This window comes from Balaenoptera ricei, chromosome 12, assembly GCF_028023285.1.
Source record: "Balaenoptera ricei isolate mBalRic1 chromosome 12, mBalRic1.hap2, whole genome shotgun sequence".
NCBI lineage: Eukaryota > Metazoa > Chordata > Mammalia > Artiodactyla > Balaenopteridae > Balaenoptera > Balaenoptera ricei.
In genome coordinates, this window is record NC_082650.1 from 93,057,615 (window position 1) to 93,075,044 (window position 17,430).

Genomic DNA, 17,430 nt, shown 5'->3' on the forward strand with positions numbered 1-17,430 from the left:
CAGAGAAAGAATTTTATGTTTAAATTTTTCTTGTCTTGCCTTAAAATTTGAATTTTATTTCATAAATAGCTAATTTATTCATTTTTGTGATGAGGACATTTAAGATTTACTCTCTGACCCCCTCACCCATTTTTGCCCACCCTCATCCCCATCCCCTCTGGCAACTAGCAATCTGTTCTCTGTATCTCTGAGCTTCCTTAATGAGTTAGAAGGTATCACTTATAAAAGAAGAGCAAAACACTACACTCAAAAGTGAAAGCTTAAAAGCCTTCCTTCAAAACAAACAAACAAAAAAACCAAATCTCATTTTAATTATTTCAGTTCATTGTTTCTTCTGATGGTCCTAAGCAATGTAATAAGCTAATAAGACAGTTTAAGAATTAGAAACAAAAGAAAGATCTCATTACTCACAGATGATACAGTATTGTTAAAAATAGGAGAGTTTAACCAGGTTGCTCCATATACAACAGTCGATTGCTTTTCAATATGCCAACATGGGTGAAATATGTAATATTACAAAGGACTATTTAAAATAGCAACAAATTCAGAAGGTTTCTAGAAGTTAACCTAAGAAAATATGCACATGACCTTTATAGAGAAAAGTTATAAAACTGTATTAAAAATGTTTTAGAAGCTCTAGTAAAATGGAGACATATATATGTCCATGTGTAGGAGGATAAAATGTCACGAAGATATCAATTACTTACAATTTTTTCCATAAAATCAATGGGATTCAAATTAGTTTCTATTCAGAGTGTTTATGTAATTTAAAAGGATGCTTGCACATGTTACTGATTCCAATATTTGTATCAAAAGGCACAGGACAAACAGTCAGTAACACAATCCCAAGGAAGGAGAATATGCAGCATTGCATTACTCGATATCAAGACGCATCCCAAAGCTATACTAATTAAGTCAGTGTTTGATTGGCTTGGGGTTTACAGTCTGTCCAATGGAATAGGATAATGATCCCGTAAATAGACCTACATACAGGAAGGGGATGCATGACAGAACTGGGAATGCAAATGAGTATGGGAAGGGTGCCTGCTCTGTAAGTTATCCTAGGATAATTGGCACTCCACATTAAAAGACAAAGGAGAAAGAAAGGGCTGGAAAGAGTCTATACAGAGTCAGTACTAGACAATCCTGCCATAGACAACTGGCCGAAATGTTTTTAAACAGGAAAGTGGCATGATTTGATTTGTGTTTTACTTCCTATCCTGTGGGTGACTATTAAAGGAATTTTTTCTGATAATCTATTTCCATTTGCCAGTGAAAGGAAAATATTGTGATCATAGGTGTTGTGCTTCCTTTCACAAGGACTGCTCATTGCTTTCAGAGAAAAATGTATTCAACTGTTTGACTAGTTGTCTCTCAGCTTGTCTTGCAATCACGTAATTTCTTAAATCTGCCTCTGTAACTCCTATTTATTATATATTTCCTTTGGCTACACGGAGGAGTCTCTGCCCATCTTAAACTGCACTTTCTGGCTTTGCATTTCAGTAGTGTTTGTTTTGATAATTTTTTTTTTTTTTTTGCATTATACGATTATACTTGCTCTATAAATTATGTCATTGACTCACAGTCAACAGACCAATCAATCTGTAAAAATCTATGACAAGAACAAATATTTCATAATTTATTTTAAAATATGCTTACTTCACACAAAAGCATTTTCAAATGGCATAAATCTTTAAATTGACAGGAAAAAAATCAGCATTTTTGAAAGCATGAGTAGAGTGTTTAACAAACTTGGTACATTAGTAAACAGTGGGTGAAGGTTAATTTGCTTACTTTCTCCTGCTTTATTTGTAGATATTAAGCTAATTGAGATGAATTTAAATGGACTACATAAATTTGGATTTTAAGGTGAATTAAACACAATTTAGAGAATGTGGAACTATATAGTATTAAACATGGAGAGTATTCTGTAATGGTAAAATCCAAGCTCCTCTTTCTAGAAAAAATGGAAATTAAGAAAACCAAGTCACATGGTATTTCTGCAGCTGATATGTGGTTGTGATCTGCTCACTGGTAGAATCAAGACTGAACACAGGCTTCTTAATAAACTAAGTGCACCTTCCTATATGAATTATATTTATGTGATACATATAATCTTTTCTCAAACTGAAACTTCATTTAACAGAAAAATTTGCACACACACACCCACATATCACAAATGCCCACTATTTTTTCCTAGATATTACCTCCAAAACACATGAAATAATAAAGGATCATTTTGCATTTTCAATTGTGAATTATTTCTTAACATTTAGTTACTGATACATACTCCCTAGAGAAATACATAGTTTGCTATGAATGTTTCTTTGAGTTTCTTTGAGTTTCTTTGAGTGATTATTCATGGATTACACTGATGTTGACAATAATCTACTAGAAATAGGGTTAAATAATATATGTCCTTTTTAAAGTGTCCAGTCTTTATAGAGTCATTATCAAACTATTAATATTGTAGGAGAGCTTGGTATTCAGTTATTCTCTCATAAATTTCCAACTTACATGTTTAATCTTACATATAGTACACTAACCACAAAAAAGACTCCATTCTTTGAAATGTGTTCAGTATTTTGTGATATGCTAAACCATAAAGCCAAAAGAAAAAGACTCAGCTAAGAATTACTTACTTTTTCTATATATTTACTTTATTAAAGGAAAATGTGCTGTTGGAGTAATTGTTCATAATTTATCGAAGAAGAATATTAACACATTAGTTTTATTTTGTTTGTTCTAATTTAAATATGTATTTATGCCTCAGAAGCTATATTTGCCATTTCTTCTAAATATATTTATTCTATTATTCTTCTAATCTATTTAAAACCCTTCTTTGTGCTATGGGGGAAGGCAGGGTTACTGACTTCTGATTTTTCACTGAAACAGCTTTGAAGTTTTCTTTATCCTCATGCATTGGAGCTGGCTATGGGTTACTATGCACTGGAAATTCAAATAGTTGTGTGTCAAAAATTTCAACTGCCCACCCAGCAACAACCAAATTTCACATAAATTTTTTAGTGACTAGACTCATCTGTATACTCAATATGCACGTTTAGAAATGAAGATAAGAACTATGTCTCAGAAGGAGAAGCAGAGGCAGGAAGTTGGAGATGAAAGTTAAGGTCTCTGGCTTGGACCTGTGATTTGCACTTCAAGTCTTTGATCTGCTAATAACCAGGAAACAAAGTATGAATCTGAGAAGTACTGGGATACCAACTTCATCTGCTGTGAACACTACCCCAATGTCTCAGTGGGAACTGGCCCCATCTTCATCGCCAGTGGAGGGCTTCACGTGTGACCCAGTTCTAGCCAGTCAACTGCTAGGAGAGGTTCATTCTACACTTGGGAAAGTTCTTCCTTCTTCTTTTGAAAACTGAGTGACTGGGGGCACAAATAAGGAGGTATGTCACTTAAGCTACCACTGGCCACCATATTAGAATCAGGAGAAAAGCAAGCCTTAGATTAAAGCTTGCCATATGAGTAGAAGAACAGAGACAGAAGAAATCCAGCTCTTTTATGAGGACCCAGCTGAGCCTCTACATACACAAGCATCCATCTGGAAGCCTGTCCTATCCTTGAACTTCCTTTTATGTAAGCCATTAAATTTCTTTGTTGCTGAAGCTACATTGAACTGGGCTTTCTGGTTAGTTACACCAAAAGCATATAACCTCATTCAGAGGTATAATTATAAAATGAGGGCATACAATTCAGATAACGATTCTTCTATTTGAAAAAATGAAAACCAAAATTCAGGAACTTGTAATTTAGTTCTAGATAATGAAAAATATATGGAATTATGCCCATCATTACTGAATATAGTCTCTATACATATCTTTTCTTCACAAAACCATTCTGTAATTCCCACCACCATTCTTTTTAATAGATTGAGATTTTCACTAAGGGAGATGTGAAATAAAATCTGTATTCACGCATTTGAATAAGAAACACTACAAATATGGTTGAATACTCTATGCAAAATATTTCCTGATTTTTTTTTAATTCAAACATAAGAAAATATAACTTTCCAACCACATTTAAAAACAAAATTAATTATATTTTCCATAAGAGATAGTAAGTGTTTTTACATGTTTAAGAAAACCAAGCACTTGGGGTAGAATGCTGAACCAAACATATATGGCTCTTGACCTCATGTAGCTTACAACTGAGTGCATGTGTGGGCTTTTATTATAGAGCACTAATCACATGATGGCAAAGCCACTTAATTTTTAAAAAGTTAGTCCAAAAAAATATGTATCTTAAAATAATGAAATTAAAATAAGTTTTGAGTTAGCTATTGTTGGAAAATATATTTCTTTCTGAACCATTTTAAAGATATATAGTGTTTTCTTTATTTCACGAATGTTGAGTACATTCATGTTGTAATGTTAGTCTTTTTCTGAAAATGTGTTATGCTTTTTTACATTTTGAACTTTAAATAAAACAGATATTTGTCTCCATTCACAATTCATTCAAATAAATGGATGAAACTTTTCAAATTATTTAATGTTGTGCCTTCAACATCATCATTAAAATTCTACAAGGAAAAAATATTTGTCTATATAACATAACAACTAAAACAATTCAAAAGCCAAAATTGAAAGCATTGTTAATATTTTCAATCTTTAAGCAACTTTCTAATGAATTCCTTGATATTAAAAAATATGTATATGTTTTTATGTCTACAAAGCACAAATGTTTTCTGTCAGTATTTTGAACCGTCTTATTTCTACTTAAAAGGAAATATTTTCTTTGAGGTTTAGCTGATTATTTCCTTAGAGCTTTTTACAAGTTTGAAAATTTACACAATGAGTATTTCTAAAACTTTATTGAAATCTTAAAATAAGAAAAATAATCAATCTGCATAGAATGTAAACTGTGTTTAAGTTTTAAAATACAGATTTTATGAAGAGTGTTATCCTATGATGGGGAGTGAACTAAATCTCACATTGTTTCATGAATAATCTCTTCTATCAATATTAATTGTGAAAGAATAAACAATTTGGAAGTTTTAAATGAGAGTTTGTGTATGTGTATGTGTGTCACAGAAGGAGGACAGAAAGGAGAGAGATTCAAATTCATGGTTACAGGAATATCATCAATCAGCAAGGATCAATCAAGTATTTATCAAAGAAAAGTAACTTTTAATAATGATATAACATAATTAACTTAGAGAAATCAGCTAACTAGGTTTCACTAATCATATATTTATAAATTTAAGAAATTAAATTGTCAAAGTATTTTGCTCAACATGTCTCCGTATTTTACTTGAAAGACTAAGGTTAATTAAAACATAATCATTCAGAAAGCAAAAGAAAAACAAAGAGAAAGAGATGTTTTTTAAGACGCTGAGATAATATAGCATTGCTACAAAAAGGTGGCAATTCCTTTATTTCCCAATATTCTTTGTCAGCCCTCAAACGCCACCAATCAAATTAACAATGACACGAATCAAAATTTTGTACCAACATCTTATATATACAGTGAATAAGGATGTCTTTAGAAAATGTTCCTATTTCTGGTGACCTGTAACATAAAATCTAGGTAAGAGTACTTGAAGATCTAGACATCCCTACCTTCCAATGAAATTTGATCATGATGCCCCCAGTACATATAAATTATGTCAAACCAATGTGACAATGGCAAAGAAAATAGGTGCCCAAGCTCGTCATAGACAGAAAAGAGTCAGGTCAGAGCCATTTCAGAAAACATTATGCTAACGTTATAATGTGATATCCGACTATTGAACATTTACTTCCAACATAAATTGTATTTTCTTTCTGACTCCACAGATATCAGTTGTGTTTGTTATTATGGAGATTCCTATCTAGAATTTCGGAATGTGTTTTTAAATCCACAAAATAACATCTCCCTAGAATTTCAGACCTCCAACGCCTATGGACTCCTGCTCTACATCAAACAAGACTTAGATTCAGTAGATGGACTTTTTATTCAATTATTTATTGAAAATGGTACTTTAAAGGTAAGTCAAATTTATTTAACATAAATTTTAGGAAGTTGTTATGATTCACCACTTTAATGGTTATTATCAATGCAAAATTTAACCTTAAATATGTCTTTTATACTCACCACCAGGCTGTGTGTCCTTTTTTTTTTGTTATTTCTTCCTGTTTGGTGTACAATATTTATATATCAAAATAGTATATGCTTTGAATAGCTTTCATTTTCTTCTTTTCTCTATATTTTCAACTTTTCTTCCACAATTATATTTCCCAATTTCTCAACGATAATAATTGCTGCAATTTCTTATAACTTTAATGGCAGACGTGATCTGGGAACCCCTGGGAAACCCCAGGTTTCTTTCAAAGGATCTTTAAGGGAAACACTCTCTTTATAATAACATTAAGATGTTATTTGCCTTTTCCGTACTCATTTTCATAAGTGTACATAGAGTTTTCCAGAAGCTTCATGATGCGATGTCATCCCTCTGATCACTAGTGTAATGTGTACTTATATGTTTTTGTGTTTTAAAAATCTGTTTTAATTTTAGTATTATACATATTGATAGACATATTCCAATAAACAAAACTCTTTGGGGCCCTCAATAATTCTTCAGAGTGCAAAGAGATTCCGATATCAAAAATTTGAGACTGCTCACTTAAAACTTGCCAGTCTTTATAATAATCTTCCTTTAAAAGCCCAAAATTACACAGCTAAATTTTGAAGCCAATTTTGAATTGAAAATGCGTGCTCTTTTCCCAAGACCATTCTACCTTAACAAATCACCTCATATTCCTGTTCTAAATACTCAGATTATGGAAGTCATCAAATCATTACTGCAATAAGGTAATTAACTCAACACAGTCTAGTATATGAAACATGACAACAGTATTTTTGCCTATCATTTCTTTTATGATGTTATTTAAATATGATATGAATTTCAATAATAGTGTGAGGTACACCTTCTAATTTAAATAAGCCAAGTTGTACAAGTTTGATTTTCTTTAAATACTCATCTTTCTTAAATAATATAACACATGTACATAATTTAGTAAAATGTCTGATATAAACAAATGTCAACCAGATGTAGAAGATTAGTAGTGGTAGCATTATCTTTATTCATTCATCCATTTTTTCACTCATTCATTGAACATTTATCCATCCTCGGTGACAGTGCCAGTTTGTGAGGATTCGATGGTAAATAAAACACACTTTGTTCTCATGTTATTTCAAATTGATTACAGATAATAATAACAGGTGAAAATGGAACAAGAAAATAGAATTATGTAATGAATAGAAAACTATAATGAGCCATCAAACGTCAGTCTGACCCTTTAAGATAAGGTTTGCTGATCCCTGCTCTACAGCATTTTCCTAGACTAAGACCAGAAATTTCCGTTAGTCTTATAATAAGCAGAAAACATGAAGAGACCAAATGTAAGGAATTATAAAGCACACATAATATTGAGCCCTGGTCATGTTCAGCACACTTTTCTACTCCTAACTCAGCTCACAACTCAGCCAGCCCCTCTCACCACAGTGGATATCTCCAGAGACATGGTGAAACACACCAGAGACTTGTAGAATTATCGGTGAAAATATGTATGAAATATTGGAGAACGGAGACTTCTTTCACTTTCAAATGGATAAAAATAAATTCAAATTAGTTGAACCAAGACATTTAGGAATTATAAAACTGTAATGGGTGAAGAGAGGTGAAGAATTTCTTTCTTTTAGGTTTTATGACAAAGAAAATATATATATTGATTCTCTGTAATAATTACTATAATTTATTGGATTGCAATTACGTGTTGGGCTCCAATTTGAGAAAATATATTAAGATCATGGACTCTAGAGCAAGAATGTTAGAGTTGGAACACCAGCTCGGCCATTTAGGGGTTTTGAGGTCTTGCAAAGTTTAAGCTGTCTGGGCTGGAGTTTACTCACTCATGAAGGAGGATAGTAAATGTAGGTGTGAGGTTTAAATTAGTAAGTGGATAAATATTGTGGTTAGTGTAATACAATGGGTGAATAAGTAAAGGCATATAAACTCATAGAAGAAAGCCTGGGACATATTAATCCAATATGAGGAGTAGGTATTTCTCTCTGTATCTCACAAAGACCTCATGGGCGAGTGGAGGTTCTCAGAGTGTTCGGTATTACACATGCTCTTTGAACTCTTTCAAAGATGGTAGATCAGGAATTGTTACTCCGTTGTGTCAGTCCAAAATCCATGTTCTTTCCACACCCATCACTGTAACGATTTAAAGGAAATTTCAGTGCTATCCTATCTTTATGATTTTAAGATTGTCCTTATTCCGCTATGATTTTTCAAGACTATGCTCCAATTTCCTCAATCATTTTAAAAGTATAAGCATATGGGGAATGTATTTACAATACAATTTTCACGGAAGACATATTATGGTTGAACTCTTCCAGTGATCATAATTTAAGACCTATTCAAATTCTAGAAATGCAGAATTATTAGTCAAATGTTTTTTAGGAAATTTAAGTTTCAAAGATAAATGTATCAAAATTAATTTTTAAAACTATTTCATTGGCTCTTTCTAATAACAAGGAGGTAAGCAGATATATCCATGACTCAAATGTCAGTCCCTCCACTTATTAGCTGTTTCACGAATCACTGTGCCTCCCTGACTGGAGCAGATCACTCCCCCTCAGTTTCCACCTCTGAATAAGGAAGGTAATAAAAGGGTAGTACCTACTTCACAGATTTTTGGGGTTTTTTTTGTTTTTCTTGTTTTTTTGTTTTGTAAGGAAGCAATCAGCTGAAACCTATAAATTACTTTAAAAATCCCTGGTACAGAGTAACAATCACAGTAGCTATTGTTTTATATATATCATAAAGCAGCTATTTATAATAAAAGAAAAAATTCAAATACAATTAATAAAATCATCCATTAAATATTTTTAAATGTTTAACTTTTACATCCCTGAAGATAGGAATTAATAAGACTTAGCTGTACTTGAAAAATAATTTTCTGATATATTTGAACAAAACAAGGAGATTACCACCCCACCCCTACACACACATTGTTGGCCAGTAAATTATCATTTAAACTTAAATAACTATTTTAACTAACAACATAGATCTCCTAGTGATGTACACAAGAAATAGCTAAATTATTATCCATGCTGCCAAAAATATTAAACATTAAATCTGGTCACCTTGATTGCATACTAGACACAGCATAAAAATGCAATAGACAAATGTGGCTTTTTACTTAGTTACACATGACTTGAGAAGAATGTACAGCCAAAGGTCACGCAACGGATTTTCTGGCAAAGTACATGTAGATATATTTGTTTTTGAAAATCTCAGTGTTGTTTAACATAGTTCTTAAAGTGAACCCTCAGCAGATAATTTTATAAAGGAAAGGAAACTTTCTGAGATGACCAAATATCATAAAAAGTTAAGATATATAGCATTATGTTTACCTTTGGATTACATGTGGGAAGATATAGACATATCAATTTAATGTAGTTGGATGCATAGGAGTTATGATACACTACGCAACTGTGTTTCTTTAACTTATATGTGGCTTACAGATTTCTAGCAGATGTGCTAAAGACTATAAAGGCCCTTCCTGGGAAAGAATGGCCACAATATAACTGATATACATTCAGGAACATGTTGTTGAGAAGATGAATAGGCCACTGCAGCCAATTCATGAAATTCCCAGGGGTGTCTGGCCAAGCATATCTACTATAGACATGATTTGCTCCTTTTAAAACCGTAACTCAGTTGGTCCAATTAGCAATAATCCCACAAATGGCCATAACCCCCTTCAATCCTCTGGAAGTTTAGGATGAATGATTAACTTTCATAATCTTTAAGTTTCCCTTGTGTGATGTTAACATCACTGTCTAGATGGTATACACTAGTGTTTGCATTGCTCAGTTGCTAGTATCTAAGAAAAATTGCCTATTAACACTCACTCCCAGCTAGCAGAAGAAGCTGTCTTTCTCAACCAGGCTCCCCAGAATATAAGAAGAGAAACCAGAAGTGTGTGTGTGTGTGTGTGTATGTATGTGTACATGTGTATGGTTTATGTGTATGTATATAATATGTATGCATTTATGTGTTTTAATTCTAGTATTTATTAGTTGCACACCTTGAGCTGTCACTTTAATTTTCAGACTTCTTATCTCTCCAACACAATAAAAATATTACTGGTAAGTTGTAATGTTCAATACAAAAATAAGATGTTAATTTCACACTGAAAAACTGTTTGAGGAAAATATTTTTTTCCCCGTAGTACCACTTTTTCTGTGCTGGTGAAGCAAAATTGAAAAGCATTAACACTACTATTAAAGTGGATGATGGACAAAAGTATACACTGCTTATCAGGTAAGATACACTTTTTATTTCCATTTCATCTCATATGCAGCAAAGACTATTTCTCTGGATATTGTTCTTGCACTTTAAAGTGGAGGCTCTCCTGATTAATAGTCACATATTCTTATATGTAAATTAATGTTCATCAAACCATTCTGTCTTTTCTATATGTCCTAAAATAGTACTGGGGAAAGAATGTTATAGGAATTATATTATCAAGGAATTTACATAAAACAGATTTACAAAAAGAAGCCTTGAAAGCCTCACAATGTTTTCCACTTAGAGGAGTTGTAAAAACAAACTGGTATTTGTTTTGATAAACAAAGTCAAATATATTCACTGTAGAAAATGTGGAACATTCAAAAAAACATAAAGAAGAAAAGTAAAATGATCCATTATACCACAAGAGATATAGAGTAATGAATATATATTATTATATTCCTAAAAGCTGCGTTTGAAGTTGACTTTACCCCCAAATCCTCACCAACATCAGATATAATTTTGCCAATCTGTTAAGTGAAATTGACATTTCCCCCTAATTTGCATTTTTTTGATTTTTAGTAAGGTCTAATTTTTAATACATAGTATATATTATGTGTTTTGCCTCCCTCCACCTTTTTTTCTAATTAAGTGATATTTTGAAACACACACCATCATTCTTATCCAGTACGTAGACTAACTAAAGTAAATTATTTGGTTATGGCAATAGGTTATTATTTGGTAACAATAATCAACTGTTTAAAGCCAAAAAAATAAGAAAGCAAAGAGGCAAAAAACAGAGACTGGGAAAGAAGTAAAAGGAGAAGTTTTAAGGAAGTCTACCCTCTTTAAGGCAGAACTACCCAAATCCTATTGTCTAGAATCCAGACTCTTAGGGAAAATTAACGAAAAAACAATTTATTATCAACTAAATTGTGGAAAGGCTACATCACATATACCTTCCCTGACACTCAAAATGCACGTGTGCATTTTAAGACTCCTGAGATCCTAATTTAATAAAGTGTCGCTTTTTTTGCTTAACTCAAGACATGGGCACAGGAACATTTAATGTTTTTCTTCAGCATTTTAACCTCTTGAATAACCAATGCTGAGGGCAATGCACTTTGGGAAATGCCATCCTAGCCAAGGTGATAGTTTCCCAAGGCAGATTGTACCATCATCTGGACGGAAAGCAGGTCTATGAACATTGGGGTAGCAGTGAGAATTGTATCACAAAAGACATATTTGTACCCTTCAATGGAAACAAAGACAGGTGAGAAATGGTGGGAGAGACAGAGGGTGCACCAGAAGATGCTGTTCTAACTTGGGGCGTGTTGAAAAACGGTTAAAAAATAAATTGAGAACACGGTAATCATAGTTACAGTTTATTAAACACCAATTATGTGTCAAGTCGTAATTCTATCACATATACACATTTATTCATCTCTAAGAACAATTTAATTATTAACTTTTATTATAGTTTCTTTCATTTTTTATTGAAGTATAGTTGATTTACAATGTTTCAGGTATACAGCACAGTGATTCCTTTATACATATATATATATATTCTTTTCCATATTCTTTTCCATTATGTAGTTTATTATTAGATATTGAATATAGTTCCCTGTGCTATATAGTAGGACCTTGTTGTTTATGAATTAACATTTTATTATAGTTTTACTATCATTTCCCAGATGTAGAACTAGGAGATATAGAGGTTAAATACAGAAAAAAAAAAAAACAGAGTTTGAAAAGGGCACAATTCCAAGGCTACTCCAAAATGTCTGAATATGTTTTAAGTCATGGGTACAATGACCCACGTTGTAGAAACATAGTATAATTTGATCTCTTATCTTCTTCTACCCTGAAAGAACTGTTGCATGTTCAAGATAAGATAAAGATAAGAATGATAAATGATGTGCCCTGCAAAAAAGCCTTCAAGCAGCAAGAACAATATTAATTAGCAAGCATTAAACAACCACCATATGCCAGATGCTTTAAAGACACACAATTAACTAAGCATCGTTGGACTGCCATAATAAAGCATCACAGACTGGGGGACTTAAATAACATAAATTTACTTTCTCACAGCTCTGGAGGTTGGAATTCTGAGATCAAGATATCGGCAGGACTTGCAGCAACATGGCTGCAACTAGAGATTATCATACTAAGTAAAGTAAATCAGAAAGAGAAAGACAAATACTATATGATATCACTTATATGTGGAATCTAAAATATGACACAAATGAACCTATCTACAAAACAGAAACAGACTCACAGACATAGAGAACAGACTTGTGGTCGCCAAGGGGGAAGGGTTTGGGGGAGGGATGGATTGGGCGTTTGGGATTAGCAGATGCAAACTATTATATATAGGATGGATAACAAGGTCCTACTGTATAGCACATATTCAGTATCTTGTGATAAACCATAATGAAAAAGAATATTTTAAAAAAGAATGTATATATATGTATACATATATGTGTGTTTGTGTATAACTTCGCTGTAGAGCAGAAATTAACACAACGTTGTGAATCAACTATACGTCAATAAAATTTATTTTTAAAAGATATTGGCAGGGTTGGTTTCTTCTGACGCCTCTCACTTGGCTTGTATATGACTGTCATCTCCCTGTATCTTTGCACCATATCCTCTAGGTGTCTGTGTTCTAATTTCCTCCTCTTATAAAGACATTAGTCATGAGGGATTAGAGCCCACCTGTTTCATTTTAACTTCTTATCTCTTTAAAAACCCTACCTTCAAACAGTCACATTCTGAAGTACTGAGGGTTAAGACTTCAACATATGAATGTGTTATGAGTCCATAACACTCATTTTGCACATTTCAAAGCTGAGGATCATAGAAAGTAAGCAACTTTCTCAAGATCATATGGTGCTAGTCAGTGGGAGGGCAAGATGAGAACCCAGATCTCTTAAATTTTTCTACTATAGCATGTCCAGTCTGTGTTTTAAAAGTGACGATATACTCTTCAAAGTGTTTTTTAAAATAAAAACATTACAACATCTCACGGGTACCTATTTTTTCTCTATCCTCAGCACATGTCACTTTTAAGGATATTTAACAGCAAAAAAATCACTTTCCTTAAAGTTATATAACTACAATTTGTTTTTTGCTTTTTGCAATTTACACACACTATTGCTTTTTATTTTTATGAAAAAGTAGTTGACAACCTGTCTATATCTGGTCTAAGTTACCTAAATTCAGAAATATTTCTTCACAGGTTCTGGGTTTTTTGAAGTAATGGAAAATTTATTGAAATATGCATTTTTCTTATTTTTATCATCTATAAAGAATAAAAGTGGAACTCCATTAATTTTAGTTTTCTACACCTTTAAAACATACTTAGAAGTAAAAGGGAAAAAGAAAATTTCAATTTTAAGTTTAAATCAATTCAGGAATGTTGTGGCCATAATTTAAAAAAAAAATTTTTTTTTAATATTCTGTGTGTACGTTATTCTTTATGTTTTTCCTGGACGTGCCACGCAGCATGTGGGATCTTAGTTCCCTGACCAAGGATCAAACCTGCGCCCCCTGCATTGGAAGTGTGGAGTCTTAACCACTGGACCACTAGGGAAGTCCCTGTGCCCATAATTTTTTGACCATTAACATACTCTTTAAAGTAAAGCTAATGGTATGCACACATTTCACTCCCAACTCTACACTCTCATCTTGTTTCTGTTGGATGATGACGTTCCATTGCATATGAATATAGGAGAAACATCCTTCCTCCCATGCTCTAGTGGAATTGTGGGGGGAAAAACAGCAAGGCTGTGCACAGCCTATGAAGAAGGGCTCTCTCAGAAAGACTGAAACAAATACTCTCTGTGAAAAAGTAACTTGAAAAGCTCATTATTTTTGGAACAAGGAAAGACAGGATTTCTGCAGAGGAGCACGATACTTTTAAAAAAGAAACGTGTGATTGTTTAACCTAACAAAAGCAGGAAGGAAAATATGGAGTGCTTAAGTCAGGTGAAATGCACACTGGTATAGTAAAGGTACTAAAAGCACATGTACTAAAACTATTTTACTGAGATATTAGCTAGATGAGCTGTTGCTCATCTTTTAACGAAAGGGAAAGTACAAATGAAACCAAGCAGTGATGTTAGGCTGCAAAACCACAGCATATAGTACATGAAGAGGAAAAACAAACAAAAATAGGTAAGCATTTGTCACCCCACTCTTGAACACCTTGCTACGCTTAAGGATGAGGTGCTCTGTAGATTATATCAATGGGCTCAGTCATGGGTTCAATTGTGTCTCCAAAAGTTTACATTGAAGTGCTAATCTCCAGTATCTCAGAATGTGACCTTATTTGAAGATAGCGTCTTTAAAGAGTTAATCAAGTTAATCTGAGTTCATTAGGATGAGCCTTAATCCCATATGACCAGTGTCTTTATAAAAGAGGGAAATTAGGACACAGAGAGAGACATGCACAGAGGGAAGACAGTGTAAAGACAGAAGGAGAAAGCGGTCATCTACAAGCCAAGAAGAAGGACTTGGAACACATCTTTCTCTCATAGCCCTCAGACGGAACCAACACTGCTGACACCTTGATCTTGAACTTCTAGCCTGCACAAATGTGAAACAATAAATTTCATTTGTTTAAGCCATCCAGTCTGTGAGATTTTGATGAGACAGCCCTAGCAAAAAAGTACAAGCTTTCTTGTCTTCTGGCTTCCTATGTGGTTCCATCAATGGGGAACACTGGAAAGAAATTCAAGAGGCAAGCAAGTGGCATCAGGATCTATAATCCCTTGACCTTTGTATGGTGTCCCAGGGGCTGGATCAGTCCCTCCTGTGAAGGTCTCAGTTCCTGGCAGATGGCTCTCCTCTAAGTACTGATGACTCCTTTCTTTCTGGTGGCCTTTAGACAGAGAAGTGGTATCAGAGTAGCTATGCTGTGGCCCAGGAATACTATATTATCCCTTGTGGTTCTACCCTCAACCACATCTTTATAAAGAGTTCATTTATACAACCTTATTCAATTTATGTTAGTCCAAATGTGTTTTTGGCTGAAAACATGAGTCTCCTCCAGTCAGCATGGCAGAGAATGGGTAGATGGTTTACTGGTGGGGGGAAGCAGGCATGGAGGTGGCATGTCTCATTCTCATTGGCATTCTGTTGGCTAGAACTTTGTCATGTGAACACACCTAATGGCAAAAGGAGCTGGGGAAGTTTTTCTAGCTTTGCATCCAGGAAGAAGAGAAATGAGCTAAAACAATGTGTACTAGACAAGATGAGAAATATTTCTAAAAGGGAAAGTAAGATAACTGTCTATCTTTAGCAATAAAGACAAAAAATAATCAAAAAGTTTATAATACTTAATAGTTAAATTTCAACTACAGAATTTATATTTCTTTTAACCTTGGTTCTGAGTGGATTACTGGACTGCTTATACGAAGAAAATAGAAATTAATGTATATACTTTTTACTTATTAAGTTATTATAACTGCTCAAACAATGTCTACAATATCATATTACCTGTTGTAAACAATTGCTTCATTCCACTGTCTTTCTATGACTTAAATTAGCCCAACAGATAACAGTCTTGCCTAAAGTATAGGTACACAATGCTTAGGAATGATAAATTATTTCATCTTCACACTGTAAACCTTGAACTTCTTATCTGTTTGAGTGGCAGAAAATAATATAAAAATGCAGCAGACTGTGCATTCAAAACACAGAGCAGTTTGAAAGAAATAACTTATTTTATATATAAATGTGTGTATGTGTATAAACAAAGACATTGTGTGTATATATATAAACACATATATATACATACAGCATATATATATATAAAGATAATTAGAACATTATAACCACAGCAAGCATCAAAGTTTTATGCTTTGAAGATATTAATAATAAAGACAAGGACTAGACATGTGTCAACTAAGGCAGGAGTGCTTTGGCTCAGATGGCAGGAAAATCAGTGAGATAGAAAAGGAAAGAGAGAGGCTCCCACATCTAAAGAGATGCCAGCTTCTGACTGATCCCAGGCCTCGCAGACAGTTTGGCTTCAAAATCCCCGTAGTTGAAGGCAGTTCTGAATTAAGGTCTCAGAATTCCCAAGGAACTGGCCGTATGGCTGACAGGGTCTTGGTGCTCCAGCCTGGTGTCAGACCTGAGCCTCTGAACTGGGAGAGCCGAGTTCAGGACATTGGACCACCAGAGACCTCCCGACCCCACATAATCATACTATCAACTGGCAAGAGCTCTCCCAGAGATCTCTGTCTCAGCACTAAGACCTAGCTCTACCCAACAGCCAGCAAGCTCCAGTGCAGGACACCCCATGCCAAACAACAAGCAGGACAAGAACACAGCCCCACCCATTAGCAGAGAGGCTGTCTAAAATCATACTAAGTTCACAGACACACCAAAACACATCACCGGACACAACCCTGCCCAACAGAAAGACAAGTTCCAGTTTCATCCACCAGAACACAGGCACCACTCCCCTCTACCAGGAAGCCTACACAAGACACTGAATCATCCACTGGGGGCAGACATCAAAAACAACAGGAACTACAAACCTGCAGCCTGCGAAAAGGAGACCCCAAACACAGTAAGTTAAACAAAATGAGGAGACAGAGAAATATGCAGCAGATGAAGGAGCAAGGTACAAACCCACCAGACCAAACAAATGAAGAGGAACTGGTAGTCTACCTGAAAAAGAATTCAGAGTAATAAAAGTAAAGATGATCCAAAATCTTGCAAATAGAGTGGAGAAAATACATGAAGCATTTAACAAGAACCTAGAAGAACTAAAGAGCAAACAAACAATGATGAACAACACAATAAATGAAATTAAAAATTCTCTAGAAGGAATCAATAGCAGAATAACCGAGGCAGAAGGATGGATAAGTGACCTGGAAGACAAAATAGTGGAAATAACTACCTCAAAGCAGAATAAAGAAAAAAGAATGAAAAGAATTGAGGACAGTCTCAGAGACCTCTGGGACAACATTAAAGCCATGAACATTCAAATTATACGGGATCCAGAAGAAGAATAGGGTCTGAGAAAATATTTGAAGAGGTTATAGTTGAAAACTTTCCTAACATGGGAAAGGAAATAGTCAATCAAGTCCAGGAAGCACAGAGAGTCC

At 34.0% G+C, this 17,430-nt stretch overlaps 1 protein-coding gene across 1 annotated transcript in view; it reads left to right on the forward strand.

Annotated features, from left to right (window-relative positions):
* The window catches only part of EYS (eyes shut homolog), a 1,726,005-nt gene that overhangs the window by 990,057 nt on the left and 718,518 nt on the right, over positions 1 to 17,430 (forward strand). The window contains exons 25-26 of the mRNA XM_059941649.1: positions 5,799 to 5,989; positions 10,248 to 10,339. Coding sequence (XP_059797632.1) covers positions 5,799 to 5,989; positions 10,248 to 10,339 — 283 coding nt within the window. The remainder of the gene's footprint in view (positions 1 to 5,798; positions 5,990 to 10,247; positions 10,340 to 17,430) is intronic.